The sequence below is a fragment of the Megalobrama amblycephala genome, linkage group LG14, assembly GCF_018812025.1.
Source record: "Megalobrama amblycephala isolate DHTTF-2021 linkage group LG14, ASM1881202v1, whole genome shotgun sequence".
NCBI classification, from domain to species: domain Eukaryota; kingdom Metazoa; phylum Chordata; class Actinopteri; order Cypriniformes; family Xenocyprididae; genus Megalobrama; species Megalobrama amblycephala.
In genome coordinates, this window is record NC_063057.1 from 36,913,038 (window position 1) to 36,929,556 (window position 16,519).

At 35.3% G+C, this 16,519-nt stretch overlaps 2 protein-coding genes across 4 annotated transcripts; one reads left to right on the top strand and one right to left on the bottom strand.

Annotated features, from left to right (window-relative positions):
- Nucleotides 1-204: 204 nt before the first annotated feature.
- On the bottom strand, nt 205-15,939 carry LOC125244990 (gastrula zinc finger protein XlCGF52.1-like). Of its 3 annotated transcripts, XM_048155400.1 has the most exons (5): nt 13,815-15,939; nt 12,531-13,713; nt 5,654-5,744; nt 4,825-4,970; nt 205-2,102 (listed from the first exon to the last, which is right to left on the bottom strand). In XM_048155400.1, the coding sequence occupies exons 2-5, from the start codon at nt 12,775-12,777 to the stop codon at nt 982-984; spliced, it is 1,605 nt and encodes a 534-aa protein (XP_048011357.1). In that variant the 5' UTR covers nt 12,778-13,713; nt 13,815-15,939; the 3' UTR covers nt 205-981. The 3 variants fall into 3 exon arrangements, with proteins under 3 accessions (XP_048011357.1, XP_048011355.1, XP_048011358.1); XM_048155398.1 differs by having other exon boundaries at nt 12,531-15,939; XM_048155401.1 differs by lacking the exons at nt 5,654-5,744; nt 12,531-13,713; nt 13,815-15,939 and adding an exon at nt 5,501-5,637.
- LOC125244453 (gastrula zinc finger protein XlCGF8.2DB-like) lies at nt 15,293-16,273 on the top strand. Its single transcript, XM_048154536.1, has 2 exons — nt 15,293-15,922; nt 16,043-16,273. The coding sequence occupies exons 1-2, from the start codon at nt 15,293-15,295 to the stop codon at nt 16,271-16,273; spliced, it is 861 nt and encodes a 286-aa protein (XP_048010493.1).
- Nucleotides 16,274-16,519: the final 246 nt, after the last annotated feature.

The following is a 16,519-nucleotide window of genomic DNA, read 5'->3' on the forward strand; positions in this document are numbered from 1 at the left end:
CAAGTAATCTGGTGAGAGGAGGAGAAAAAACCACCTCTGAACCAAAGCTGATACCTAATTGGTCAAAACCTCTCAAAGAGGTTGGACAAACACCTCAGTTTAAAAATTCAGGATAAGAACAAAGAATCAGACAAGATGATGATGAGTAGATGAAGACAGATTTGGGACATAAAAATGGGTTAAGAACAAACAGCTTCATTCAAGTCAATGTGAAAAATTTTAATTAAAATTAATCATTACTAACATTTCTTTACTTACAGGGGATAACATTTAGATATGTTTTTATACTGTATGTTATGTCTCTAACACTTGGTCATAATTATTGTCTGAAAGTAACAAAAGAAGAAATAAAATAAAACTGGACACCTGTCTAATGTACACAGTGTGCAGAGTTATTAGGCAAGTTGATTTTCTGATCAAATTTTTTCTCCCAGGCACATTTTACCAATTCAAAACCACATCAATCTTAATAACTACTATTAATTTTGTATTTAATCATTTATAAGTAATATATAAAACTGTTCATGAGGGCTGGAAATGAAAACACCTTATATTGAGGTGTGCATAAAAATTTGCCAAAACGAGATTTAACTCGGACTAAAAAGTCAAAAATTATTAAATGCCTATGAGAAGGATGCAATATTAAAGCAATACTAGGAAATTGCAAAGTTAATGCTCATTGGGTCAGCAGGGTCAGACAAAAACAGATGCAGAAGAAAACTGCAAAATAATTAAGAATTAAGTGTGAAACCATCAGGAAGGTTTCTAGTCCCTCCAGTACTGATTCAGCCATCTGAGGTGATTTAGTACCATAATAATCAGCTTATTATAAAGTCCTTCAAATATGGTGTTTCCTGTCTGAAATTAATGATGACATACAAAAACAGTTCTTACATACATGAATACTCATATTGTACCATTTTATACCCAAACTTTTTCCACAGTGAGCACATATAAATGGCTTCTAACAAGTGTAAACTCTCATGTGTCTGTTAAGGACTTCTTTTCTGTTGAAACACTTTCCACATTGTTTGGAGGTGAAAGGCTTTCTCCAGTGTGAACTCTCATGTGTTGGTTAAGGATTCCTTTTCGGTTGAAACTTTTCCCACACTGTTGGCAGGTGAAAGGCTTCTCACCAGTGTGAATTCTTATGTGGTCTTCGAAGTGTTGTTTTCGATTGAAACCTGTTCCACACTGAGGACATATGTAGGGTTGCTCTCCAGTGTGAATTCTCATGTGATCTTTAAGGTGTCGTTTTTGTTTCAAACTCTTTCCACACTGGGGACATATGTAGGGTTGCTCTCCAGAGTGTAGTCTCATGTGGACTTTAAGGTTTCCAATATGAGTGAAACTCTTTTCACACTGTTGGCAGGTGTAAGGCTTCTCTCCTGTGTGAACTCTCATGTGTCTTTCAAGGCCTACTTTTTCAATAAACTTCTTTCCACACTGAGGGCAGGTGTAAGGTTTCTCTCCTGTGTGAATTTTCATGTGTCTGTCAAGGCTTACTTTTTCAGTAAAAGTCTTTTCACACTGAGGGCATGTGAAAGGCTTCTCTCCAGTGTGAATTCTCATGTGCTTTTTAAGACTTCCTATTAGATTGAATCGGTCTCCACACTGTTGACAGATATAAGGGTTCTCTCCAGTGTGAATTCTCATGTGGACTTTAAGGTTTCCTTTACAACCGAAACTCTTTTCACACTGAGGGCAGGTGAAAGGCTTCTCTCCAGTGTGAACTCTCATGTGTCTTTTAAGGCTTGAATTTTCAGAAAAAGTCTTTCCACACTGTTGGCAGGTAAAATGCTTCTCTCCTGTGTGAACTTTCATGTGTCTTTTAAGTTGTACTTTTTGAGAGAAACTCTTTCCACACTGTTGGCAGGTATGAGGCTTCTCTCCTGTGTGAATTCTCATGTGGACTTTAAGATTTTTCTGTTGGTTGAAACACTTTCCACACTGTTGACACACTGTTTTACGTGAGAACGTCTTTGGAGCCTGTGAGGAACTAAAAGTTTTTTCTCCAGGTATGAAATCAGGATGATTCGTACATTGATCATCCTCTTCCATTTCATTCAGTACTTCACCGTCCTTTTTCAGTGCCATCATGTCTACAGCGAAAAAGAGACAAATGCAAATTAACACCAGTTCAATTGCACAGGTAGAAAACAACAGGTAGAAGAGTCATTGTGGGTCACTTTAAGTGTTTCGGTCTTGTAATTTTATTAAGGTGATAATTAAAAATATTGTCTATATTTTATTAATAAAACTGAGGTTCAGTGTTGTATGGAAAATATTGAGAACATTTCACTAATAAAACTAAGAGATACATTTTCTTAATTTTTTAAGGAAACTTACGCAGTTGAGGCTTGAATCGATGAACCGATTAAGCTAATAAAATTAAGGAAAGAGAATTAGTTTAATTATGCGGTTTTATTTAGAGACACCATTGTTAGTTCCCAGCATGCTTTGCATATGGCTGGAATTGGAGAGTAAATATTGAAATTAAGTCTTATTTTATGCGTTTTAAAGGTGCCGTAGAACGTCTTTTCAAAAGATGTAATATAAGTCTAAGGTGTCCCCTGAATGTGTCTGTGAAGTTTCAGCTCAAAATACCCCATAGATTTTTTTTTTAAATTAATTTATTTAACTGCCTATTTTGGGGCATCATTAAATATGCTCCGATTCAGGCTGCTTCCCCTTTAAATCTCTCGCTCCCTGCTCTCCCGAGCTCTCGCCTATAAGTGCAGTTATACAGTGCATAAACAAAGTTCACACAGCTAATATAACCCTCAAAATGAATCTTTACAAGATGTTCGTCATTCATGCTGCATGCATGCGTCGGATCATGTGAGTATTGTATTTACTTGGATGTTTACATTTGATTCTGGATGAGTTTGATGGTGCTCCGTGGCTAAAGCTAACATTACACACTGTTGGGAGAGATTTATAAAGAATGAAGTTGTGTTTATGCATTATACAGACTGCAAGTGTTTAAAAATGAAAATAGCGATGGCTCTTGTCTCCGTGAATACAGTAAGAAACGATGGTAACTTTAACCACATTTAACAGTACATTAGCAACATGCTAACGAAACATTTAGAAAGACAATTTACAAATATCACTAAAAATATCATGATATCATGGATCATGTCAGTTATTATCGCTCCATCTGCCATTTTTCGCTATTGTTCTTGCTTGCTTACCTACTCTGATGATTCAGCTGTGCACAGATCCAGACGTTAATACTGGCTGCCCTTGTGTTATGCCTTGAACATGGGCTGGTATATGCAAATATTGGGGTCGTACATATTAATGATCCTGACTGTTACGTAACAGTCGGTGTTATGTTGAGATTCGCCTGTTCTTCAGAGGTCTTTTAAACAAATGAGATTTACAAAAGAAGGAGGAAACAATGGAGTTTGAGACTCACTGTATGTCATTTCCATGTACTGAACTCTTGTTATTCAACTATGCCGAGGTAAATTCAATTTTTGATTCTAGGGCACCTTTAAAAGAGAATTTAATGTTCAGTTGTGTTTGACATTTGAAAGAGTTTCTGTTATGTTGAAGTTTTGATTGTTACCATTGTGCAGAAGAGAAGAGCTTATTGTTAGGTTGTGAATAACTGCATGTACTAATACTTTGAAGCATGTTGCATTGTTCAGTGAACAATAACTTTTGTTATTGCCAGTGCAGTAATAAGTTTGTTCTTACTTGTGCTGTGCTAGCAGCATAGAGTCTTATTTAACTTTAATTGTACAACATAATTCAAAGTCAAATATAAATTAAAGCTGCAAGCAGTTGGCCTCAGGAAAACAGTGAACAGTGGCCAACATGCATGTAAGCGAGTAAATACAAGGGAAATATGGTAAAGTAATTTCAAAGTGCCACACTTCCTGCCGCCAACAGGTGGTGCTTTGACGGTTACTGATTATTGCCATGTAGATGTCTTTAGGCCAGGGCTAATATCAAATGTGAAGTTTGGGGCAGATTGGACATTGTATACCTGAATTACAACAACTTCCTGTTTCGTGGCATTAATCGCATACATTAGCATTTAGCCAGGTGATGCATGACTGCATAGTGCTGCTTAATGTATTTATGGGTTTAATATAAAACTTGGTGAAACTAGATCAGTTTGTATCAGTGCTTTAACAAAAAGTGTATATAAAACTTGGTGAAACTAGATCAGTTTGTATCAGTGCTTTAACAAAAAGTGTATATAACCATGAGAATTTTTTATACTATAAAATTTTCATAATGTTTCATCTCTACGGTCCGCAATCCAACCGTGGTTATCTATCTCTGACCTGCAGCCATACCACAATCAAATTTTAGCTGTTAACTCTGATCTAGCAACTTTGATTTTGTGTTGCTTTTGCAAAGGATGTGACATTTTACCAGAGGAACCAAAAAACGCAGATTTTACCCTCCAGAACGCGTTTTTTACTATGGGATTGGGCTAGTATTGAGTAGCAATTTGGTGGGTTTTGTTGTGAAAACCTGGAAACCCTGGGTTTGATGCTCTATCAGAGGAAAGGATCAGCAACTTTAAAAACATCTGATGGCTCGGATTGATCCACTCAATTATGACATTCATTTTAAGTACATTTACTGCTATTTATGTTCAGGTATGTTAAAATGTTAGTAGAGCACTTTTGAGGACAAATATAAAAAAAATACTTTTTCATTGTTCTCTATTCATAAGTAGATATTGGGTTTAATGTTAAATAATTGTCTTGTTAAGGCTAATTCTGTATTATTCTCTATTTCTGTAGAGCTGGACATTTTAATAATGATCAAATTCTCAGCTTTGTGATTGAAACCAACCTGTTTGTTCCCCAGTTTCTTCATGTTTCAATCTGAATGTTTCTTCAACCTTCATGTCTTCACTATCCTTTTTAATAAACGCCATCTTTATAATAGTGTGACACGTGGATCTCAGTCGCTTCACCAGGAGTTTTTCTGTGTTTGTCCTGTTTAAGATGAGAACAATTAACAGAAAGAAAAATAAATCCAAGCTAAATCTCTGGGTGTGTCTCAATCAGCTCTAGTTCAGTAGTTCAGTGCACTGGTGAGAGAGTCAGAATGAGAGTTAATGGCTTTAAACAAGGCAAAAAAAAAAAGCAACAAACTAACTTAAAATTAATAAAAGAACACAAACTACACAAACATTTTATGTTTGTGATTTATATGTTGTATGTATTTTATAAAATTACAATTAACAGATTACATTATCATGAAAACATTAGCAGTTGGTTTGTAAAAGTAGTTTTTACACGTTAGTGTTTGTTGTTCTCGTTCATTTACACTGTTTGAGCAGCACGAGTCGTAATTCAAGCAATTCGAATCACTGAATCATTTTACAAGTATTTTGTTCAAATGACTCGCAGTTTCGAAAAGCCCAGTTTCTCCAAAGTCCCTATAATCTTTGGTTTCTCTCATCACTATATGCCGGTGACCTTATTCGTGTTTATGATAAACTGATTCACGATATGGGACGCACCTTTACATTTAATCGCACAAAATATCCTTCATTAAAATCAGATAGAGCAATACAATCTTATAGTCAATGCTGAATATTTCACATCGTTTGTAAAACCTATAAAACATTGAACGGTTTCTCTCGAATTAAACAGCTTAAATTCTTAAAACAAACCTTTCTTCAGCCGAATCACAACCAGGAACACGGCGCCGCCTTATGACATCATGCTGCAGCACCAAAATAAGAGTCATGTTCACACTGGTGTCTACAATCACAAAAGATAATCGCTGTTTTAAAAATATTAATAGTTACAAATGTGATGAAAACAGACATGTTACAGAGAGTGTATGAGATCATAAAGCAGAGTTCATACATGTGTCAGAATAATAGTGTGTTTTTACCAATATTACAAATGTGAATAAGAGTCTAAAATAGGTATAGAATGTATAAAACGTTATCTTTCAATAATCAGTATACTAAAAAAATATTAATGTATAAATATAATTCATTAAAAACCAACAATTATTGCTAAAAGATTCAGTTCAATTAAAAATGTATTTCAGAGATTTTTAATTAAATCAAAACTAAGTCAAGTCTTCAGAGTTAACAATGTGTGAATTGCTGCCTATGTAGTAATTCAAATCACTCCCTAATGAGTGAACACAGACTCAATTCAGACCTGCCAAACTCCACAGAACTCTAAGTCAACATGAAATCAAGACATTGAGGATGCTAAATTGCCAGTAGATTTTTATATATCTTGAACGATTTGACTGTAGTGTTGAAATGAATTTATGTCAAGAAAAGGGAAGTGTGATATAACTTCTGTATACATTAAATGATTTTGATGAAACTTCAGCTGTGTGTTCGTTGTACGAGGCTGATCACGTGGATGTGACTATTGTGAGTCATAGTTATAGCGCCACCAACTGGCAACAGGGAGCGTGTCACTTTCAAAATGCTTTAAATCACCCTCTTATTTTTACCGAATTTGCTTTAGTCTGTCAGATAAATGTCAAGACACCACAGATGCACACCTGTGAAAGGATTCTTGATATCTTGAATATTGTTATTATAGCAAAATGTTAAACTTTTAACTCCCTCGGGTCGGTGGTCACGCCGGCGTGACCACCATGGTTTTTTTCTAACCAGTGTGAAAGAGACTCAAAATACTCTGTCAATGTTGCACATACAATTAAGAGTTATACACCATTTTAATCTGTGGAATATCTTCTTTTATTTGTGTACACTCAGAGTAAAAGCAAAATGGTGTGCTTTTTGCAAAATAAAGAAAACTAACATGATGCGTGATCTCTCGTCTCCCTCTGAACGAACTCCAATCTGATAGTTCTCAGAAAATGAACTGTAACTTAGTGAATACTAATGACAAAAAAATTAGACTTATGTCTAAAAAAACATTGAAATGTCAGGTTTTAAATCGTGTAAGTCAAATTGAAAACAAATATTCTGTGTTTATGTAATCTGTATGAAAAGAGAGCCATGTCAGAAGTCCGTGATTCAGCTCATTATCCGCTAATGCGGCCACGCCCACGGAGCCAGCGCTATTCAGACACAAATTCTGAGGCAATACATGCATTCATCGTCTCAATCGTGTATTTATTGTCTTGAAAAGTGTTTATCTGGATGATATAGCGATCTCTGGCCTCTGTTAGTTCCTGGAGAGTCACATGGTTGTTCTTCTTTAGATTAATTTGTGGACTAAAGGTGTACAGAGCGCCCTCCGGCTGCAAGTATGAATTGAAAACACAGTATTCAGCGCTCATAGTGATGACAATAAATATTGAATAAATATTACTCCTGTGTATAGAAAATTGACATAAACTTATGAGAATCCATCAATATTTCTCAAAATGTGCATGCTTTTAAGCTAAAAGCCTATATGAAATGCCATAGAGGTAACATAATTGTTCAGACACTTTGCATCACAGAAATACATTATATGTATTATGTATCTGTATATGTATTATGTATATGTATTATATATGTATTATGTATATGTATATGTCTCACAGGTTTTTTCACAGCCTACCTGAATGAAAGAGCTCATTATTATGCAAGTCTTTTCAGGTCATTATTATGTGTTTCTTTTGTCTTCTCAGGTGAGAATCACCCATTATACATGATGATTCACGCCTCCACGCATACTGTGTTTCTTGACAAAAAGTGTCTTACAAAATTTAAATCTCTCTATTGTTTTATATGAAGGAGTAGGCAGAATAATTTTTACATCATTCTGAAGCAAAAACTCTAGTCTACAACCTCCAATACTCAGAAGTATATATATTTTTTGGCTTTATTTCAGTGACTTAAGTTTTTTGTTTTTTCAATAACCACGCATAAACGTTATTCCTTCAAAAACACAAACATGTGCATACATGTTCCTCACATATTATTGTAGTCTAGTTTGTGCTGAATACAGCGTAATGACACTTTTGTCATTTATATGTTTATGAACAACTGAAAAAAGCACAAATGTCAGGACATGTCAAAACTTCTCCAGGGCCCCAAAAATCCTCAGACCCCAGAGGGTTAATGTTCTTTATGGGGGTTTCTGAGGCACTTAGCATTCTTCAGATTGCACAAAACTCAACATTCACAGCAGAGTTCCCAGCCAGAAGACAAAGCCTTAGAAAGGGGCATGGAGGAAGGGCTCTATAGTGCCACCTTTTGTCTAAAGTTGGAGGTTAGTTTTACCTACAGTCACCAACTTCAGCTGTGTGTTTATTATAGAATGCCGATCACATGGTTATGACCATTGTGAGTCATAGTCATAGACCCACCAACTGGCAACGTGAAGTGTGTCACTTTCAAAATGCTTTGAAAACGCTCTCTCATTTTTACCCAATTCGCTTCAAACTTAGTTAGAATAAAGACATGGCAGATGTAGACCTGTGAAAGGATTCTTGATATCTTAAATACTGTTGCCATGGCAACACGTCAAACTTTTATAATATTCTTGGGTGTTTTTGAGGCTCTTAGCATGCTTCAAATTGCATTACTTTTGCTGCATGTTGATCCTCCCCTCACCTCATCTTTGCCACCAATGTTACAGAATGACTCACCAAGACAGACTAGGCTACACACACACACACACACACACACACAGAGAAACCAACAAGATGATATATATAATGTCATCTTGTTAGTTTCTCTCTCTCTCTCTCTGTGTGTGTGTGTGTGTGTGTGTGTATAGCCCTCTGTTTTAGTCTGTCTTGGTGAGTCATTCTGTATATATATATCTTTCACTTCCTTTAAGCCCTCTCTGTTGTAGCTTATGATACTCTGAGCAATGTCTGAAACTTGTATTGTGAGCACTTCTTGTGTCTATTTGCCTCTTCATGACGACTCGCTTGTTGTATTCCTCACTTGTAAGTTTCTTTGGTTAAAAGCATCTTCCAAATGAATATATATACATTATATATATATATATATATATATATATATATATATATATATATATATATATTTTATATATATGCAAATGGGGAATTATTCTGGATTTTATTTACATATACATTTGGCCTGATTTACATGCTTTAGATCTACTGTAACCATGAAATTAAAATGTATGATTTTTTTTTTTTTTTTAATGGAATTTTACAACCTGTCACTCACATGAGATCACAGCAATAGTAAACCCTGATGTAAAGGACTTCAGAGAGAGTGAACCTACCAGTTTCCCACTGCTAAAGTCATGCAGGTTGGCACAAATAAGATGGATGTAATTGATGGGGTTTAAAGACAGGCTACAGATCCTTTGGATTCACATCGGGAAGATTTTTGTTGCTGCTACAAAGAGGCTCATAATAATGCAACCATCACACTCAACCTAACATACACTTCTTGTATTCAGTGAGCTACTGGAGACCCAGAATGAGACATACTGTACTGCTAAAAAGAGAAAATACAAACCACTGGAGGGATTGTTGTATTAAATTAAATATTTGTTTAAAAATAATTTAGTTGTCTTGTCAATCAGTTGTTGTAATGTCAGCTGGACCTTTGTCAGCTCCATCAGTTTTTGTCAACGCTGTCAATATTTAACACTCAGATGAAAGTTTGTTAATTTTGAAAGAAAATTAAATATTTTATAAGATATAAGAAATTTTTATTCTTTTTTACATTTATTGTGTAAAAATAATAATGTAGACTTTACACTGTTGGTGGATGAATCAAATTAAAATAGCATGCTAAAAAATTAAAGCATTAATAGCATGTGTCTAACGGAGTTAACACAAATTAAGTTATGAAGTGAATAAATGTCCAGGTTTAGGATTTTTTTTTTTTTTTAGAAAAAACTGTTCCCTTACATGGTTCATTAGACATTTGTCTACAAATAATAATGTATTATTAAATAATAAAACTACCTTATAAAACATGTTTTGCCCCTTATCTCAAGAATCAGTCATATATATGGTAGACAGCAGAGTGTGAACGGGACTATTATTTTGGTCTGGAAATATGACGTCATAAGGCTGCGACGCGCTCCTGCAACTGTTGGTATTCTGCTGAAGAAAGGTTTGTGTTTTTAAGCATTTTACGGTGTTTAAATGATACTAACCATTCAGGCATTTTTATAGTTTTACCAGCGACGTAAGATAGCTTAATTATTATTATAGTAATATTTTATCTAACATGAAGATTCTTTTTCGTAAAGTAAATCGCATTCGCACGTGAGTAACAGAAAATGTGAGTCTTGTTTCGCTCCCTCTATGGGCCATTCTAGAGAACTGCTGCAAAGTCAGAGCTAGAAACTTCTTGAAAGAAAAATGTCTTTTTTCCACAAATTTTGTGTGTATGCAAATTGTATAATATCTAAAGTACACATTTCTACTAACTGTGCAGTTATTCTCAAATTGTATTTTCACAAAGTTTTGGAATATTTTTCCTCTCCTCGAATTTGTTACTACCAAAACACAATAATAAATAATTTAATAATGAATGATTAAATAGACCTATTAACATTTTGTTTACATCTACCTTGTATATATATAATTTGTTATTAAAAAAAAAAAAAAAAGTTAACAATTTTAAGAATATTTCAAGTGTAATTTATGAGATTTGTTGTATTTTGTATCCTATCCTATCATTCTTTGTAAAAGGCAAAGTTAGTCATACTGATTTCAAAGTGAAGGATATATTAGTTTGAATATACATTGAACTAAACATTATAATAACATCTCACTTTTTATCAAAGCTGTTCAATCACTTTATGCAAATGCAAACTGTTCTGTCAAATTGAAAATGGCTCATCTACCAGATTTAATTTGTTACGTGGAATTAGACAAGTCATTTTCACTGCAGTTATTTTTATTAGCTGGTCAATTACTTTCTGTTCATCATCGGGTAAGCGCAGGGCGTTAATATCGCAGATAGACAGATCATGGATGGCATCCCAGTGAAAGATAAGGATACTTATTTGGGTATAGTTATTTTTAAGGATATGAAGAATAGATGCGTTGATAACTTTTCTTTGATTATGGGGGGGAAAAAAACGTAAAAAATCTTACTAATTGGGTTAATTATCTTAATAATTGGGTTAAAAATAAAATTATTTTTGTGAGTCAGTTATTAAATGACCAAGCAATTCCTTTAAAATTTGGAATTTTTGTCACATTATAAAGTCCCAATTACAGCAAAGGAATATGCTATTGTTTTTGGAGCTATCCCTTGTGGTAAATGATCACTTACCACCAAATCAAACAACATTTGTAGTATTCAGAATGAGGTTGTCTCTTGTCCTATTGCTATCTTTTATTGGAACAGACATGTAGCCTATGTGATATTACCTGTGATAGAGTGTGGGGTCTGCCCCAGGAATTATTTTTGTACAATAAGATCAAAGAAGTGTCTTATAAAATGATACATCAGTGCTATCCCACTAAATGTTTTTTTTTAATTATTATTTCTGATGACATTGATGTAAATTGCTCCTCTGTGGTCTCCAAACCGAAGATTTGTTTTTTGTTTTTTTTTAACAGTATATTTTTTGAACATTTTCCAGCTTAAACAAAACACACATGAATATAAACCATAATCATTGAAGATGTATAGAAGATAAAAAAAAAAAAGAAAGGTAACGGCATAATAACAATAAGCAGATTTATCCTAGGTCACTAAAAAGGAAAAGAAAAATTAGATACTTGAAAATTAAATGGATAACCACAATAAATACACAGTGGTAGTACAAAACAAAGTTCGAAAATGCATGCACTCACTTTGGGTACATGAATAGGAAAACTCTTCATCAAGATAGTTGACACATCAATCCCTAGCTTACTAATATAAGGCCTCCAGACATTATAAAACTGATCTGGATGATCATTAACAAAACGTGTTAAATATTCCAGTGGGATTACGAAGATTTGTTTAATTTCATTATGGTATTGTGAGTGTACTAAGAATCTGTGGAAAAAACATTTATAATTCCTGAAATCTAATTGGAATATGAAAATGTTATTCTGGATTATACACATTGTGAAAAAGAACAGTCAGACATACATTATTTACTTTTTTAAATTAGTTATTTTATATTCGTGTAAAAATTGAAAGCGTAAGTTTTTCTTTAACCTTTTTCTGGAAAAGTTAAAACTGTATGTATTTGATTTCTGACTTTTCTAGAGTTGTAAAAAGTACCGACTCCAATACTGAAATTTAAAAAATTTGTGCCATTGTGTTCACAGCTCATCAGATATGTCTGTGATTGGCTCAATCAATCAGAGGTGTTTACAAATCCGCTCAACAATGAAAGAAAGTTGCAAAACTTTTTTTCTTGCTCCCTGTCATTTTGTGTTTCTTGTGTTTACAATAAAAAAAGGTGAAGAAATCCAAATTAATAAAGGGGTCCCCCCCCCCCAAAAAAAGAGAAAAACACAATGTGAAATGACAACTTTCGCAAACCAACAACAAATGTTTTCATTAAAGTGTAGTATTAAATAAATGTATTATACAAAAATGTTTTTATAATTTGCATTATTAACTATTATTGTCAAGTGTTTTATACATATTTAACTCACCCTGACTCCCTTACCTTTGCAATGACTACTGATCTGATTGAGATGCACCCAGAGATTTAGTTTGAATTTATTTTTCTTTCTGTTAATTATTCTCCTCTTACACAGGATAAACACAGAAAAAAATCCTGGTGAAACGACTGAGATCCATGTGACGCTATTATAAAGATGGCGTTTATTAAAGAGGAGAGTGAAGACTTGAAGGTTGAAGAAACATTCAGTGTGAAAGAAGAAGAAACTGAGGAAAAAACAGGTTGGTTTCATTCTCAAAGATCTTTATTAAATTTGTTCAATGGTTAAAATGATCCAATGCTTATGCTGGCAAATAAAAAAAATCACTGGCAGGGAAAGAGTTAAAGGAACACTCCACTTTTTTGAAAATAGGCTCATTTTCCAACTCCCCTAGAGTTAAACAGTTGAGTTTTACCGTTTTCGAATCCATTCAGCCGATCTCCGGGTCTGGCGGTACCACTTTTAGCATAGCTTAGCATAGTTCATTGAATCTGATGAGACCAATAGCATCTCGCTCAAAAATGACTAAAGATTTTCGATATTTCTCCTATTTAAAACTTGACTCTTCTGTAGTTACATTGTGTATTAAGACCGACGGAAAATGAAAAGTTGCGATTTTCTAGGCTGATATGGCTAGGAACTATACTCTCATTCCGGCGTAATAATCAAGGAACTTTTCTGCCGTACCATGAGTGCAGCAGGAGCAATGATATTACGCAGTGTCTCTCACAAATGTCTCCATGGTTGCAAGGCATGCTCCCTGTGCAAACGGGGTCACAGCCTCTGCGTAATATCATTTATTTTCTGCTGCCTAGAAAATCGCAACCTTTTATTTTCCATTAGTCTTAGTACATGATGTAACTACAGAAGAGTCAAGTTTTAAATAAACATAACTGTTTAGAGAACATTGTGCTTAGTACATTTTTCATCTTCAAACCAATCTTATGGCTTCATCCGGCAAATTTTAAATCCTATATGGCTAGCGCGCTTCCCGTAATGTTCATTGTGTTAGTAGGTGTAAAGTAGGCAGTCTTTATCGGCTGTTTGAACACTTTTGACCACACGAGTGTCTACACCATGAATGCAATCTGGCCGAATGTATTGTAGTTTCAGCGACTGACAAGCAAGGCAGTTTCGGTTGAGTGGCCACTCTTAAATCCTGATTGTTTTTTTGTCCAGCTGGTTGTTCTGTGAAAGGAAAGATGACACCTTGTTTAAACAACTCATTCAAGTGTTTTGTTATGAATTGGAGGAGATGGGTCTATAAGTTTTTTACACTGTAGGGTTACCTGAGTATGCTTAAATGCAGTGGGGAAAATGCCTGTGTGAAATGATGTGTTGATGAGTGCGAGAGATGGTAGAAGTGTTGGAGAGACTGCTTGTAGAAGGTGTAAAGGGGATGGGGTCTAAAGGGCAGGTGTAGGGTGACTGGAGAGGAGAAATTTAGAGAGAAGATGGACCACAGTGTGTCAACTTGATTTCAGCTGGATAAATGAGAATTGGCTTGACACCAAGGGCAATGATCTTCTTCTGAATTTCGTTTAATTCAATCCGCTTCCTCATTGTGTCATTGTTCAAGTCAGGAAGGAAGGATAGGATACTCTCTGTAAGCCTCCCTTGCACCTTTTTAGAATTATCTGATGATCCACTTAATCAAGTTTAAAGATCAAATTGCATGAGTGTGAAGATTCAGTTTCTGTCCTGCTGTAAAGGTGATGCACGTTCTCAATTTTGATCTCACAAATGGTCAAGGAGGGTATACAACAACTTAAGGAACTTGATTGGGTCCAATCCCTTTTCGGATTATGGTAAGCCCACTTACTTCAATTTCAGTGTGTGTTAACACAATGCCCTGCCCATCAATCTGGGAAGGGTTATTAGGCCATTTCTGAGCAATTTGAAGTCCATCATTCTACAGTGAGGAAGAATATTCATAAAAGGAAAACAATCAAGACATTGCCAATCTTCCCAGGATTGGATGTCCCAGCAAATTCACCCCAAGGTCAGACTCTGCAATGCCCAAAAAAACTGCAAAAAAACAAGAACTACACCTCAAACTCTACAGGCCTAAGTTAACAAGTTAAATATTAAAGTTCATGACAGTATAATTATAAAAAGATGGAACAAGAATGACAGGTTTGGAAGGTCTGTCAGGAGAAAGTTTCTCTCTAAAAAGAGCATGGCAGCATGGCTTAGGTTTCATCTGAACAAACTACAAGACTTTTGGGTCATTGTCCTTGGACAGACTGGCCATGATGCACATTTGAGCGGGGAGTTTGTCCTTGTTTCTTTCCCCCCTTGTTCCTTAAATTTGTTTTTTCACCTTAACCCCTCAGACAAGGGTCTCCAACCCTGCTCCTCATGGGATTCCATCCTGCAGAGTCTAGCTCTAATCCAATCAAACAAGCATGAAACGGCTAATCAAGGTGTTCAAGGTGTAACAGTGAGTTGAAGCAGGGTTGAAACTGAAGAATGCAGGAAGGTAGCCCCTCCAGGAAAAGGATTGACTACCCCTTCTCTAGAAGTCTATAATTATTCAGAATTTTTTTTAATAGTTTAACTGCCAGCTTGACATTTTTGAGACATGCCCTAAAGCAAGTGAAGAGTTAGCAATATTGAGAAGGCTTCTCAGATCCACACCTATTATAGTAGCTTAGTGGATAAAGGATGTATTTGTATGTTGGTTTTTGCATGTATAAATGTTTCAATGTTTGTTGCTTTGTGCCATTAAGTTCGGGTTAACTTGTATCTGTCTTTTTTAGACCTGATGGCACTGAAAGAAGAGACTGAAGTTAATGAAATGGAAAAGAAAGATCAATATATGAATCTTCATGATTTCATAACTGGAGAAAAACCTTTTAGTTGCTCACAGGCTGAAAAGACTTCCTCACGAAAAAGAACTCAAAAGGCAAGGACTAGGGGCAACTTTATCTGCAAACAGTGTGGAAAAAGTTTTAATAGTAAAAGAAACCTTAATGTCCACATGAGAATTCATACTGGAGAGAAACCCTACATGTGCCTTCAGTGTGGAAAGAGTTTCAATCAGAAAGGAAACTTTAATACCCACATGGGAATTCATAAGCCTTTTACATGCTCTCAGTGCGGAAAGATGTTTGATCAATATGGAAAACTTCGAGGCCACATGAGAATTCATGCTGGAGAGAAATGCTACAGATGCCCTCAGTGTGGAAAGAGTTTCAATCAATTATGTCACTTTGAAGACCACATAAGAATTCACAGTGGAGTGAAGGCTTTCACCTGCAAACAATGTGGGATAGGTTTCAACCATAAAAGAAACCTAGACAGGCACACAAGAGCTCACACTAGAGAGAAGCTTTATACATACCCTCAGTGTGGGACTATCATTCAAGACAGGAACCTTATTGTCCACAAGAGAGTTCACACTGAAGAGAGACCTTTCACCTGCCAACAATGTGGAAACGGATTCACTCAAAAAGGAAACCTTAATAGACACATGAGAACTCACACTGGAGAGAAGCCTTACATGTGCTTTCAGTGTGGAAAGAGTTTCACTCAAATAGGACACTTTGAAGACCACAAAAGAATTCACACTGGAGAGAAGCCTTTCACCTGCAAACAATGTGGGAAAAGTTTCAACCAAAAAGGAATCCTCACCCGACACATGAGAGTTCACACTGGAGAGAAGCTGTTTAAGTGCTGTCACTGTGGAAAGACTTTCAAACATAAAGAAACACTTGATTACCATGAGGATTCATGTATGAAATAACTGTATAATGTCATCAGTGTAGAATGAGTTTCACTGACAGGAATCACCTTAGGAATCATGTAATAACTCATACCAGAGAAAAGCCTTTCATGTGCAATCGCTGTGGAAAGACTTGCAGAAATAAAGCAAATCTTGAGGTTCACATATTCCCGATATACTCAGGCAGAGTTCTTTTTAAGTTAAAAGAAATTCAAAATAACTGAGCAGCAGACTTGGTGAACTAATGCAGTTTTTTACACAAACATG

Bases quoted from the DNA above. Each gene is read 5' to 3' on its own strand.
- LOC125244990 (XM_048155400.1), bottom strand. From the start codon at position 12,777: ATGAAACCAACCTGTTTTTTCCTCAGTTTCTTCTTCTTTCACACTGAA. The intron at 5,745-12,530 runs GTAAGGGAGTCA...TTGTGATTGTAG, and splicing joins GATCAGTAGTCATTGCAAAG to ACACCAGTGTGAACATGACT. The intron at 4,971-5,653 runs GTTTGTTTTAAG...CATCTTAAACAG, and splicing joins TGTGATTCGGCTGAAGAAAG to GACAAACACAGAAAAACTCC.
- LOC125244453 (XM_048154536.1), top strand. From the start codon at position 15,293: ATGGCACTGAAAGAAGAGACTGAAGTTAATGAAATGGAAAAGAAAGAT. The intron at 15,923-16,042 runs GTTCACACTGAA...ATGTGCTTTCAG, and splicing joins ACCTTATTGTCCACAAGAGA to TGTGGAAAGAGTTTCACTCA.